The sequence below is a fragment of the Triturus cristatus genome, chromosome 9 (genome assembly GCF_964204655.1).
Source record: "Triturus cristatus chromosome 9, aTriCri1.1, whole genome shotgun sequence".
Lineage (NCBI taxonomy): Eukaryota > Metazoa > Chordata > Amphibia > Caudata > Salamandridae > Triturus > Triturus cristatus.
In genome coordinates this window covers 579,151,027-579,166,434 of record NC_140592.1, presented here as the reverse complement: position 1 = coordinate 579,166,434, position 15,408 = coordinate 579,151,027, and the positions used below count along the sequence as shown (strand labels likewise).

At 46.1% G+C, this 15,408-nt stretch overlaps 1 protein-coding gene across 7 annotated transcripts in view; it reads right to left on the bottom strand.

Moving 5' to 3' along the window:
• Positions 1–15,408, bottom strand: part of SYMPK (symplekin scaffold protein) — a 1,117,730-nt gene that overhangs the window by 1,063,069 nt on the left and 39,253 nt on the right. For all 7 annotated transcript variants that reach the window (XM_085625602.1, XM_085625603.1, XM_085625599.1 and 4 more), the window contains one exon: positions 7,340–7,464. In XM_085625602.1, coding sequence (XP_085481728.1) covers positions 7,340–7,435 — 96 coding nt within the window. In that variant the 5' untranslated portion in view covers positions 7,436–7,464. The remainder of the gene's footprint in view (positions 1–7,339; positions 7,465–15,408) is intronic.

Genomic DNA, 15,408 nt, shown 5'->3' with positions numbered 1-15,408 from the left:
CCTAAATTATAGAGACAGAGACACGATATTGAGGCTGGCCCGTGAAAAAGGTGAGCTCACTTTCCAAAACATGGCCGTCTCTTTATACCCTGACTTTACACAAGCTGTGCAGGCTGCGGGGCGTGAATTCCTACCGGCTAAAAAGATCTTCCAGAAAGTGGGGACTAAGTACGCCATGATGTACCCTGCCAAGTTGCGGATTCAACATAAGGGGAAACAAATGGTCTTCACGGATGCGACGGAAGCGCTCAAATTTGCACGGCAGGCGGAGCGGTCGCATCGGGAGCGGCGAGATGGTCTAGAGACTCCCCCGGTGTGCCAGCTGAGTGACATGGAGTAGAACAGCGCACCACTATGAGGACTTCGCCGGCCTGCGACGCGGTGGGACGCCAGGCAGCTTGACTGTTAAGTATACGACCTGTTGCTACCTTTGGTGGTCCTGGGGCCTGAAGCGGCCAAGGGTTTGCAGGAAGGGGCTGAAGGGGGCACTTGGACTCGGTACGGAGACCATTTCTGATCTTTGGCTGAGTAATATGAGGGGAGAAGCGCGAGGCCCACCCTGCTGTAAGTAGACAGAATGCGAACATAGAGGGCGGAATTGTTCGGCCACCCTGTCGCTTTAAGACGGGGTAGTGTGCAGGTGACCCCACGCCCTCGCAGGGATGATTCCCGTGATACTACTACAGGAACGTTATTGTTGGGTTGAGTTGGGGGGGGGGGGGGGGGGTAATGCATCTCAACCTGATTGGGGGGTTGGAGTGGGAGGAGGGGGGGTGTGGTTACTGTTGGTTGGTTTTATTTCACTGCAATATTTTATTATTCCACTACATGATGACGCAGCGCTAACACAGGCCGACGCTATGTTATTGTCTGTGAGACATGATGCGCGAGGGTTCTCACCGCATGCCCCGCCTCAGGTGCCGCTGATGGCCACTCCGCTGCACAGGACACAACCATATGCACATCCCTGACCGTGCTGCGCTGCCTGACATGGAATATTCGCGGTCTCAATGATCACCGCAAGATACGATTGACCCACGCACATTTGACACGGCATCAAATTGACATATGTTTTTTACAGGAAACACATCTGACACAGATCACCGGGGAGAAGCTTAGACATGCTAGATGGGGCGAAATACACACCTCCGGCTGTTCCAATTACTCCCGTGGAGTGGCTATTTTAATTCGAAAGGGACTGCCCTGGCAAACATTTAAGGTGCACGCTGACTCAGAGGGGCGCTACGTCATACTGCTGGGGAAACTATTTCACATGCAGATAACACTTGTCAACACGTATGGCCCAAACACGGACGACCCAGGTTTTTTCCGACACGTTTGGCATAAGGCGCAATCGCTAGGCGAGGGGGCATGCATTTGGGGCGGGGACTTTAATGCGGTGCTTTCGCTGGAACTTGACAGGGAAGGGGCTGCTCGCACACATCACCCACACGCGGCGGGTCTTATCCGTGGCCTAATGGAGGACTATAATCTGCTAGATTCGTGGCGAGTATTGCACCCCGCGGTCAGGGAAGGCACCTGCTTCACCCCACACAGGGGAGCCTGTTCCAGACTGGATTTTTGGCTCTTAACCCCACAGGTACATGCATGGGTGTCTGAAGTTAATCACAGAGCGCGCACCCTCTCGGATCACTCCCCAGTGGAGCTCGCGCTACATATCCCCAAACCATATATTACGCCCTTCACGTGGCGATTGCCGGCGCAGGCCCTGTTGGATCAGGTGTTTCAAGAGGACATACACCAACACATCCTTGAATATTTTGAGCTGAACACAGGTTCTGTGACATCGCTGGGCGCCCTATGGGACGCGTTCAAGGTGGTGATCAGGGGTCACTGCATTGCGGGTCAGGCCGAAGTACTGAAGGCCATTAGAGGTACACTCAAGGGGCTAGAAGACCGCCTATATGCTCTGGAGGTGCAGTACTGCTCGGACCCCTCGGCGACAGCATTGGCGGAAACGCGCACCAAACTCACGGAATACCAGACTGAGGCGGATAGGGAGCTCAAATTTTTTATTAAACATGCAGTAGCCCGCCGCTATGGGGAGGGAGATCGCCCGGGCAAAACGCTCGCCCACCTGCTGTGATCGCAAAGAACTTCCCCCTTCATCTCCTCAGTTGCAACACCGCGAGGTGACCACGCGTACACACCTTCCGAAATCCTAGACACATTTCGGACTTTTTATAAAGACTTATATCGTACCCGGGGAGCACCTCCGCTGGAGGATCTATCTGGCTACTTGGACACGATACAGCTAATATGGTTCAATGCGCACCAAAAAGGCTACTTCGATCGCCCCTTCGAGGTAGAGGATGTTAGGGAAGCAATAGGATCCTTGGCAGCCGGAAAAGCGCCGGGGCCGGATGGCCTGCCGGCACAGTTTTATAAGGAATACGCTGATCTCCTGGCCCCCAGACTATTGGCAGTGTATGCTGAGGCAGTAGAGACGGGTATGCTCCCAGAATCGATGAGAGAGGCTATCATCATTACCCTCTTAAAACCAGACAAAGATGCCCAGCAGTGCGACTCCTATAGGCCCCATCTTTAATTAACACTGATGCGAACATTTTTGCTAAAATGCTCGCAACACGGCTACAGCCGGTGCTGCCACTTATGATACGCCCAGATCAGTTGTGATTTGTGCCGGGCCGCTCGACATCTCACAACCTTCGAACCCTCTTTGGGGTACTGCATTATTTGGCCCCACACGTTAAGGCCGCGGCAGTACTGCTGGACGCCACAAAAGCGTTCGACTCCCTGGAGTGGGGGTTCCTGTTTCCTTTGCTGCAGCGAATGGGTATGAGTGAGGCTTTTATTCGATATATCAGATTACTCTATACTAACATCACCGCCCGGGTGCGAGTAAACGGGCTTATCTCTGCGCCCTTTGCCATTGGAAGGGGAACGAGGCAGGGCTGCCCCCTATCACCACTGCTTTTTGCAATCGCTACGGAACCATTGGCAGACCGCATTACCATGCGGCCAGGGGCATTGGGTTCTCGTCGAGGGCACTGACCGTCTCTCTATATGCGGATGATATTACCCTATATGTGACAGACCCGCAGGAAAATCTTTCCCCCATGACGAGAGAGCTGATACAATATGGTCTGCTATCGGGAGTGACCATAAATTGGGAGAAGTCGGTCATTCTGCCTCTGACGGCCGGGACGCCCCGCTTTACTCCGGACTGCCCGCTGAAGTGGGCTACAGGACCGGTGCGATACCTGGGGATATGGATAAGCACAGACATGCAGCAAATATGGGCGGAAAATTATGGGCGTGTGTTGGGCTGGATGGAGGAGAGGGTCAGCCGCTGGAAGCATTTGCCCCTTTCGCTGGCGGGAAGAATAGCTGTGGCCAAAATGGTCATCCTACCTAAGCTCCTATATTTATTTGTCAACATCCCGCTGCCCCCGACTGCTCGCTTTTTGCGCCAAGTGCGCTCACAGATGATAGAACTGGCATGGGGGGGGGGAAAACAGCCGAGGGTAGCATGGGAGATCCTCACTCTCCCACAGCGACAAGGGGGGCATGGAGGCACCGGATTTCTCGCTATATGCTTACTGTGCACAGGCACAGTTCTTGCACTACTGGGCACACCCCACACCGTTTCAGCCACATGTGGCGATAGAGCGGCCCCGCTGCCGCTCGCCGTGGCCCTATACACACCACACAAGCGGAGATGCACGGAAATCGACCAGATACATGCGCTTAGATGGGCCTGGGATGGGTTGCGGCGTAGAGACAGGCTGGACCTCCTCTACACCAGGTCGGTGCCCCTGCGCGGGAATCCGATGTGGCCCGCGATGCAACACATGCAAACCGGGGAGCGAGCGACGTCGCGAGGCGTTCACACACGGGGGGGACCTATTCCCGGGAGATACATTCCTCACGCCGGAACAGATGTGTGGTGCGGAGGCTCCGACCATGCTTGACACACTACTTTACTATCAGCTTCGCCACACATGTCGAAAGCTGTTTCCTACTTTTCCGGCACCGCCACCGGATTTGCTTGCCCTGGAGAATGTGCTCACTGTGGAATCGGGGCGCAAACTAATATCCCGATTGTACGTACGTATGCAAAGCAGTCATCCCGTAGTGATCCCAGCGGCGCGTGGCATGTGGGTTGCGGAACTGGGTGCCGACATCTCTGATGAACACTGGGATTTATGTTGTAGGCTCCTTGAGGTCTTATCCCCCAACTACAGGCTCCGACTGATCCATTTCAAATACATACATATGACGTATCGCACCCCTAGCCGGCTACATCGCATGGGCCTGAGGGACACAGACAATTGCTGGCGCTGTAAGGCACGCGGAGCTACTTTCTTACATATGGCATGGGATTGTCCCACATTGGCGTCCTTCTGGGCCGGGGTGATGGAGATGATATGTACAATCACTGGCCTACTGATCCCATGTACTCCGCAGACTACACTACTAGGAATCTAACACATGGTCAAGCCTAAACACCGTAAGCTGCCGGCCATGCTAATTTTGCTTGCCAAACGACAGGTTGCAATGCATTGGGGAGTTGCTACGTCGCCTAGCATTAGGGAATGGGTTAAAAGCGCGGTATATTGCCAGACACAGCTCGCTTTATACTGGGAGCTCTTGCCGGTAGGCTCGCGGCCGAAGGACATATGGGAGCCCTTCACACACTGGTTGGCGCAAACTACGCTCCAGGCACTGTAACTCGGAGCTCTTCATTTGGACTGACTGGGTGTGGACGAAATCCAGGTCGATCAGGTGGATAATGGTGATATGGCTCATGAGCGGGAGGGGAAGGGGCGGAGACGGGTGGGTCAGGTGCATGTTGTTAAGCAATACTGAGCTGGCATCTGTCAATCCTATTGATGGCGTTGCGCTGGTGGGGAGTTGTGTCGTCAATAACCTGTCATATTTACACAGCAGTGAGTTGTATTGTTTATTGTAGCTGAAAATGCAAATAAAAAGAATTTAAAAAAAAAAAAAACTATTGCCTTATCAAAGAGAACCAGCTTACTCATTTGAATCCTCTTTGTAAAACTTGACAAATCGTATCAAAGCTTGCTTTCCTTACAACGAAACAAGAGTGATTGGCAAGAACTGGAGGTGGCAACAGAGCCTCAAATATAATAGTCATAAATCAAGTAAATTTTGGCACACAACTTTTTTTAGGAATTTGGTCTATAGGAAGAGTACTGGTTTCATATTGTCTTGATTTGAAATTCATAGTGATGTGTATACTCTTGTTTGCACTTATTAACTGTAACCACCAGGTAAGGAGATCATTGGTGATCTGACTGTTTTGAAGGTTTTGTCAAATGCAGCTCCTGCCCTTTTTTAGTTTTAGAATTTTTAGTCCACATTACTTCCTACTTTGTTATTGGCCTGTTTAACGTCTCCAGGGTATAAACACCAATATAGGGCAAAGAAAGGATGCATTGTAGGTATAGGTACTTCTGTATGCCATTCAGGTTGCATTCTTTAATGAAAAAAAGTCAAGCTCCTCTATTTTCTAGCTTATTTCAAGACTAAGTTGTACACACTATAGGAGTACGTACCATACGGTTTGAACTCCTTGGATGCTTGTCTTTCACGACTTCCTTGAGAAAGTCTTTGTGGAGATTTGTTTCTGTGTGAATGCCTTCCATTCTTTCCGGCTGTGCTGAAAGTCTGCATGTTTCTCCTATTTTCCCCCAGTATGGCCTTTTTAAAAATAATTTAAAAAACTCCAGTAGCAGCGACTTGCTGAACAGGTCTGTTATATGAGGGCTGCTTAAAAATAAATGTATTTTCAGTCTATAGTTGCCATACTAGACACTTTGGTAAGTCAACTGTTTGTATGCCGCAGTATAAAGCCCAGTTATGGGCTATTAGAACAAAGTAATACATTTCAGCGAAACCCATAATAAAATTATATGCTTTTAGAAGTGCATGATTTTTAAGGGTTCAGCTGCAATAAAGATTAGCACCACCTGGTAGAGCGCCAATTGTAGCTACTGATCATTCTCGTTAAACCTTGCCAATGGCACTCCCAAGAGTCGGGATCTCCATTAGCCATGACTGATACCTGCTTTCGTCAACTGTTGCTGCACTCCAACATTTCTTTAGCCTCTCACTAGCCCAGTACTATGTGATCTTTTGCTACAGGTCCTCTTCACAGGCGGCTCCCTCCTACATCGAGGCAGTCTCGTCCTTTATAGCTACGTGGATCATACAGAGAGCCCTACAGGGGTGGTGGTGACTTATGTCGGAGTGGCTTTAAGATTACTTGCTACTTGGGAAAGTGACTTCTACAACCTCCTTGCCCAATCCTAACACTTTTTCCTTTTAACAGCCTACATGTGTGCAATGCTCTGCCTACATTTGCTCCTTGGTTCATGGCCAGGGTGCCCTGAGCTGACAGGGGTGGTCGCTTCTCTTCTGATCTGGTGTCCTAACAATGGATCTCTCCTAACCCTTTTCATACGGATGGCCTTCAAACTCCTAGTATTCTGAAAGTTACTGGGAGCTGGCTCCTCACTAAGAAACAACTTAGTTCTCTTGTTAATCTGTCATATATATCCTAACCAAAGGACACCAAAAAGGGTATTTGTGAGCTGTAGTAATCTTTAATAATAAATTACAAAAAAAAAAAAGAAGGTGGAAGATGAGGATGTGGAAGAGAACAGCACAAGAAACTAACAACCTACTGTGTCAGCTTTCTGTGGTGAATGGGACAAGGCTAATGATTTTACCTTAAAGCAGATCACCAAAACAGAACTAGGCCATAATGCTGCATAAAATGAGGCAGTAATCTATAGGGATTTTAGTCAAATTCACTTAGAGGACATCAGCAATCGCTAACTGATTTTACCTATTAAAATACAGTGCTTGACACAACCTAGTCAAGATTTGACCAAGAACAGAGAGAACTCTGGCTCAATCTTGAACAGAGGGACACAATAGCTACTTTAGGGATACTGGTGATAGCCTATTGTTGTTCAGCAATGACACAAGGCTTCCGGTGTTACCAAGATCATGCTTACTCTACTCTTATGAAACTTCTATCCTTTGCTGAGTAAGCACAGTACATCCTTGGACAAAGGAAGCTGGGTCTGTTGCAACGAAATATCAAGGAAAAGCTGGAACTGACATTTTGTTGTGCGCCTAAACTATGTAATTACAGAGCTCCATGCTTCGGGAAATTATGGACAGATATATGATGAACCAGTTCCATTTAACTTACTCTAGCATCGGATGACTTAGGCATGAACACTCACAGCTCGGCATCCAACCTAAATCAGATACAGCAATGCACCAAATAGTTAGCAGTCAGACAGCGTGTACTTACTCTCTCAGAGGTTGTGAACGTTATGTTCTCATCAAACTCTTCCTGAGCGAAGAACTGTGAGGCGATGCTCATGCGAGAGCCGCTGTCGACTGACATTTTCAAGCAGTTCAAAGTTGCAGCACACACTGCAAGAAAAAAAACACTGAGATAGTACCAACTTACAGAGAGACAACTATTACCAGAGATATGGAGCGTCAAGCAAGTAGTCCCGTTTCTACAATTTTGTACTCAAGAACGTTACTAGGAGTACTGCATTGCTACCATTTCAATTAATCAATTTCCACTATATTTTCAACATTCCTAGGGTTGACAAGCGTTCTACAATACACGGTCAGCCAGAAACTTGACGTCTTAGAAAAATGCCCCTTAGAAAGGAGGAGTGTGATCAAGTCTCGGAAAAGCGCATGCTTATTTACACAAGGTCAGCTGAGAAGTGTACTGTCCCCACTCATATACAGTGCCCAATTAGAAATACAATTAGACAAACTCTTTATGACTTTAGTGTGCAGAGACATGCACATTTCATGAGAATAGACCCATTACAACCACCAATCACATCAACTCAACGCCCCATCCACCAACACAGACAAAGGGAACATCCCAGATTCCAACATCAACAAGGGACAATAAGATTTCTGGTATAAACATTTGGGCAAGAAGGGGGGAAAAAAAGTAAAGGAATACTCAGCAAACTTGTTAGTTGGATACAAGAGTTGGAAGACATGATTAGACATGGGAATAGAAAGCCACAGAGAACTCAAGCTACCAAGACACGTATAGACAGATGGGGGCCACTTAAATGATGGCTGGGAAGTGAAACATGGAAATGGGGCTTGAAAGTGGAAGAGCATGGCACCTACATTTCAATCAGGGAGGAGCAAAGGAAGAAACAGCGAGACATAGATAGGGAAAGAGACAGATAGGAATAGGCAGGTACTGACAGGTGGATAGGAAGGCGTAGATGGCGGACTGTCATGTGCAAAGGAGTATTTAAATAAAAAATAAAAAAGACAGAAAACCGGTGGAAATGGAATGGCACAGGATTAAGGAAGGAAGAAAATCAGATAGTTGAGGCACAGCTAGGGGGAGGCCGATATATGATGAAGACGTAATGATCAAAGTAGCCAAATGAAACAAACACTGGTACAAGAAGGGAAGCATGGGTATTGCAGAGAAAAGCAGACATATGCTGCCATCTTTATATAGGAAAATAAGATGGTCCATAGGAACAATGGGACAGGCAGGAGCACTAAGATACAGATGTACTGAACACAAGGACAGGGTGATCAACAAGGGAATGCAAACACAGGTAAGACAATGACAACTAATACTAGAAAACACAATAGTATCATGCTTCAACCAAATGTCCAAGTATTAGCTTTCTTACAGTTCCACTGAAATTCCAAGGCAATTAAACATGTATTTACTTCTTCTACAAGGCAACACGAGTTTTCTCTATTTTAGCCTAGCTGTGCATGACACAGGCCACATTAGCTTTGCACACGTTACTATATAACTAGGTTTGCTTTTGTGCCACATTATATTTTCACACAGAACTTGCAGTTGTTTACTTATTCTGTTCTTTCCCGGGATTTAGTCTGAACAGCAGACAAGGTCAAACAACGTCTCGTTATTTTGTTCTGGTCAGGCACTCGTACCTAGACACAACACAGCCCAGACACAACCTGGTCATATAGGTATGAACAGCAAAGTAACACACAGATAGAGAAATATTTTCTGAGAGAAGATCACAGCTGTACCGGAGATTTAGAGAGACCATCTGTGTATGCTAAGGTACGGGGTTCACTACTAATCCCAGAGATCTTTGCTGTATAATCAGTTTACTTCTGTAGAAGGGGAGCAGGGTTAGGCTAAACTGTCTAATAATATGACAGGGCTTTCCATAATATACGGTTTACTGACTTTGCTAGTGGTATTTGTAGTGCTAGAGGCACTCTTGTGGTTTGAGACCCTGTGATGACCTTTGACTACCCTTACTTTAACTCACTTTAGTGTGCTATTTCATCCTAGCCTGGATGTACGATGTTCTGCATATGCCTGCTTCTCTTAAAAGTTTTGTTCTTTTAATCTTGCTGTCTTTCAGTGGGAGCGGTCACGGAGTAGGATAGCCTTGCCAAGAATAGATCGTGTGGGTTGTGCATTTGAAAGCCGAAAGGGAGAGAGAGTGTTGTGGAATGTACTCTTTGGTTTCGAAGTGCAGTGTTTGGGGCAGTGATGCACACGTGCTTGGTGTTGTACATTAATAAGAATTATGAAGTGCTTACTATTGGCTTTGACATGGCCTCATGTCATCCTTTTACCTGACTTTGCCTTGCTTCAGCTTTTCTGCGTGCACAGCAGCGCTTGCAAGTTGTTTGGGTTATGAGAATTATTAATTTTGGCTTTGACATGGCCTCATGTCATCCTTTTTCCCTGGCTTTGCCTTGCTTCAGCTTTTCTGCGTGCACAGCAGCGCTTGCAAGTTTCTTGGTTTATTCACGTTCAAGGTCTTTCTGTTTTGGTGAGGGATTGTTTATGTATTCTGAAAGGCTTTGTGAGCTTCGTCAAGATAAAGGCTGGAATATGCGAGATTTAAAGAAGGGGACGTGAGAGCTCCTCCCTGCCGTGGGAATGCTTGCTTGGAACTTGGCTAGTTCTGGTAAGATTCCTCTGGCCCAGGGGGAAGTCTTTCTCGAATCTTCTAGTGTGTTTAAAGCTGAGGTTTGTGGACTTGGAAACTGGGAGTTTGGAATCCGAGCAAGGACGGAGGCGTCTATCTCGGAGTGAACCTTGGTTGCGTACGCTCTCAATCACGCCAGTTTACTTCCCAGGTTTGAGATGCAGTGTTTTGCACCAGGCGATTTATTGAGTTTTGGTTATTGCCATTGTAATGTGAGCCAGTAGCTGTGATCATTTGATGTGTGAGTGAGTGTGTTTTCTTTGTGCCGTGTGAGTGAGTCAAGGTGCACCTACAAAGTACTCAATTGATGTGTATATATATAGCTTTCTGATCTCTTGCAGGACGTCCAGTATATTTGCTTGAGTCTTATCTCATATTATTTGCTGCTTGTTTATTCATCAGTATCATTCATGCATTTATGTTATTGCTTGCATATAAACATATACATCTCTTTGTGTATTTGAACCTTCTGCATTTGACATCTGGGAAAGCTTTTGAGAGCATTGTGTAAAATAAACCCCAAGCCTTATTCTAAGAGAGAGTCCTTGAATTTTGTAAAATAAAACCCTTTTCTAAAAGGTGCTGTGTTAAAGTGTTTTGACTGCGCCGGGTATTGGGCTACCGTGTGGATGTTTCTGTATTATCTGATAGGCGCATTCAAAACATTATTTTTGCTAGGTAGTTGTTTACTGACTGCGGCAGGTAAACTGCATTCTAGAGCACAATCGTTTAGATAAATATTTCAAACTTCCTTCATGTCTCTACCATATCTTATTGTGGATGAGTACAAGTGAGTGAGCGAAAATGTGTATCCTGTTACCATGATCCCTGAGAGGGTCAGGAGTGTTGTGTTCTGAGGTTTCGATTCACTTGTCTCTCTGGAAATGGTTAGGAGGGCAAGTGAGACACTATAGCTAGCCGGACTCTGGCTCTTGGTACGGAGGTGCTATGGTGACTCAGTCCCTATCTACTGATGTTCTATGGTTCCAAGCACAGTTCTGTTCCTAAGCAGAATCCCTGCAACAACCTGAAGTTTAAAATAAAATCTCTGGTTTAATCACAGACATCAAAATGGTCTGGAGAAGTGGCCCAGTCAAAATTATAGATCAGACTCCGACGGGGATCTCCTGCAATCAACCAGGAAACACGCTGATTTGGGGAAAAAATAAATATAGCACAAGTAAAAGGACTACAGATGTCCAAGTTCCCAAAGACAGACCTGTGAACATACATCACATGAGAGAGACTGCTTTCAGTTGTCTGCCAATCAAGAGCTCGGTCTTTGAAGCACCATTCCAGTGTAGCCCATCCTCCTTTGAAAGGAGGTGTGAAAAATCCAGATCTGCCTTATGACACCCGCAACTATTGTATTGGAAAAGCCCTCAAGGGGGGAGGGGGTGGGGGGGACCATCAGCTTGGAGCATTGCAACTGCTGCATTTCTTTGAGAAAGCTAATGATCCACTGGACCTTTTTATTGTTAACATTTCTTGTTAGTGCTTTTTATGCTTTTAAGCTTATGGTCTATGTGACCTATGTCTAGTACAGAATGCACTGGCAAAAACGAAAGGCCCAAACTCTAGGAGCTTGTGAGGGCTTGGTATGTTCCCACATCTTCTAGGTAACCAGCCACGGCTACAGCCTATACTGAAACCCACCAAAATGGTCGAGAACTATACGAGTATATTCAAGCCAGTGATGCCTACCGAATTTTGCATGGTTTTGGAAAGTAGTTAAATATTTGATTCTAGTACAAAGTATCTATTGGTTGCAGGAAATGAGTATCTACTAATCAAAATATGGAGATTCATGTAGCCTAGAGGAGAGGATCGGCTGCCACTACACCCAGTCCAACTTAAGGCACTCCTGAATTGGCTACATCTACAACATTTTGATAATCCTACTTTAAGATACCGGTCTACTGTGAAGAGACAGACTACAAACCAAATGGATGCCCATATGCTTATATTCCAGGGCTGATATGAAGACAATAGGGGTAGCAACAATCAGGAAAGCTGGTTAGTCTTTCGAAGTAAGTGCCAGCCTTGCTGGACTATTCCAGTTGGAGCAGGACCAAGACTGGTGTGTGTTTGGCTGGGCTCTGTCTGGCTTGGTAGGGTGGGTGAAAAATGCTCGACTTGCACTAGGCCCCAAACAATTGCCAGTGGCTGAGAATAATTCAAGCATTCTTTCCATCACTTTTTATTGTTTGTTGCAAGGGATGCATAGTGGCATTCAAAAGACAAGCATTTGCAATGCAATAGGTCTCGCATTTACTAGAGTTTGAGCTATTAGAATTGTAAATGACAATGCCTTTTATTTACTTGTTGATTTTTAAAACATAAATAAAATGCATTATTATTTACAATGCCAATAGCTTAACCCCTTCAGTGCCACGCCCTTTCCCCGCCCTGTGCCGGCCGTTACATTAGCGGGCGGGGTTTATGACGAGCTGGACTCGTCATGGGCACAGCGCAACCGCGGCCCATGACGAGTCCAGCTCGTCATGGGCACTGAAGAGGTTAAACTCTCACAAATGCGAGACCTATTGCGTTGCAAATGCTTGTTTAAACGACTCACGTATAGACAATTACCAGTACACAGCCGGGAGCAGGAGTGTGATCCAGGCAAATAAAAACACCTCCCAAGCTGCAGCTTCTGACAATCTTGGATGGCCGTAGACAATGTGAGACTGGCTTCTGCTGGTACTTAAATGCATAACACAAGAAGGATGCAGGTTTTTCTGCTCCAGTATTTTTAAAAAATCATTGTTGCTTCTTCCTGCACACGATCAACTCATGGAAAGTTATCAATTCTACGCACAATCACAGCTCAAGGAAAGGTTAGACTCCAGCGAGACTTTGCCTCATAAGCTGCTCTGCCATTTTCAAAGGCCATTTAATTGTGAGCGCTGGGAAACCTCTGGGGAGGGAGGGGCGGGAGAGCGCGCTCTGCTGGAAAAGGAAAGAAAAAAAACATACAAAGTAGAAATGTCAACTCAGCAGTTCGTCACAGTATTAGCCACACTTGAAAATTGCCAAATCTTTAAGCAAAAAAACGGGACGGCAGCAAACAAAGGATGAGCAATTGTCACATGTGGTGCTTGAAGAGTCCAATATCTAAAGAGTTTTGAGAATGAAAATCCGTGAGAACTAAGTGGAGTTGACATTTAAAGTAACAGCTGATCCCCTTCTGGGCTGCATTGAAAGCATATTGAAAAATCTATAAACAAAGCCATGGGGCCCACATGGAGTGTGTACTTCACATAGGTATGTGTCACGTAGCACAGCATAATCACTGCAGCATAATAGCCTTTAGAGGCAAAGTAAACAGCAAATATGTTTGGAGGAACGAAACACACATTTTCTGTGGTTTGCAATGCCGATTACACACATTTGATAACTGATAAAGGAACTTGAATCAAATACTACGAGAGTCATTGGCTTGAACCTTACATTGCAGAATCCCGCTAAATCATTAATGATTAACTAATGTGGAACAAGCGGTCGCGATCAAACATCAAAGCGGCCGTGAAAGTGAAAGCAAATGGTGTGCAGGCTGCCAAATGGTGTGCGCGCCCGGCGCACATGAACTGTATTTGGAGGCCTGAAAGCACTCGTTTGCACTTCCAGATCCCCCATTTACAAAAGCTCTCGCGAGAGCAGCGCTAGAGCGCGGGCTCAGGCGAGACCTAAAAAACAGGCATAAAAAGAGACCAGGAAATACAAGGACCCAAACAGAATGGGAAAGGAGATCACAACTGCCCTCGATATTATTCATACAAGAGGGCGAGAAACTAGTAAGAAGAGTGCTACAGTACTGAAAGAAATTACCAATGTTTCAATGTGATGCACTGCAGATTATGACAAATCGAAAAAACATTGGTAAAGTCAATAGGTCTCTCCTACGCAGGGTATTCACTTTGTCAATGTGCTAGCTATTGTGTACACCATCAAAAGGCGCTGAGCAGAATGGCTGAAAGTAAAAAGAAACAAGTGCTGCCCAAATCAATGCATTTTTTTTTGTCCTTACCTCCCATGAAGACTGGCCCTTTTTCAAGTCTCCTAACTCAGGAGCTTTCATTAGCAGTTCGGAGAACTATTTCCATAATTAAATGTACACAGCACATACGGGATGCCAGCTTCAGCAATGGCAGCTGTTTCCTAACACAATTTGCACTTGTATTTCTTGGTTTCCTACTCATCAGCATTACAATGGTGTCTTTTCCTACACTTTCAGCTTCCCAGGTTAGGTTTACTTTGTGGCTGGCTTGTTTACTTTTAATTGCTCCAGCAGGATTCCCTGCACCATTTGTTTCAGATGCTACACTGCTTGCCCGTCCAAACCATGTGTTTTTATCTTGTCTCCACCCACCCCTGCACCGCTTGACCGCCCGTCCGAGATCGTTAGTTATTTATTTTTAAATTGCTAGATCCAGGCCGGGGATTTTGTGATTTGCTAATCACAGCAGACGCGAAGGCTCGAACCCTGTTCCCCATCTCCAAAGTCAGCAACTTTGGATGTTAAGCCACTTCCTCGCTTAAAGAAAATATGCTTTTTTTAGGGGGTTATCTCCGTTTCCCTTACTGAGTAATCCTCCCACCATGCACCCACCCTCAACCCCTTCCTCCCCAACGCTTCCCTGAGCTCCCTTGTGAGCGCATGGGACGTGTGTTCCCTTCATTATACTGGAGTGTACAATAAGGGCTCTCACTTTATATTTAAAGAGCCCCAGATCCTGAGTCTCTCTTCCGGAGAGAGCCCCTCTCAGCTAGCCCTCACACATCACGCATTAGACAAGGTACATTTTAGTTGCTTTCTGCCCAGCCCGTGATTTGGGAATTATTTTTTTCGTTCGGTTTTAACTGGGACTCATGTGCACACTTGTTTGTTCTTCTTTTCGCCCCAAATCGTGTTTTTCGAATGTTGGCTTCTGTTTGGTTTTAACAGGACATCTGTGGACAGGTTGGGCTTTGTTTAATTTATGTGCATTTCATACCATTTAATCTGCATTTACATGTTCTCCTCTCTCCGTGATGCAAGCTACTAAAATGCAATGAACAATATCCCTGAATAGTTTGTTGTGACATCAGGGGCAGACAGGCTGGGAGGTGCACGGGTAACTCACCATAGGGTGGAAACCATGACAATGGTAGACTCTGGAGTGTTGGCAGCCAGCGCAGGTCAGCATCTAAAGCTCACGCAGGCCTCTGCTGGCATCATGAATTCACGTAACATGTCTTAGATTTAATTTTACATTAAGTTGTTTTATGTACTTTTTAGCTTGACATTAGAGCAGCAATACAAGCAGGTAAGCAAGTACTATAAATTGTCGTAGCCAAGGAGCTTTGTAATGCCAGAATTAGTTTAGCATAAAAAAGAAACAAAATA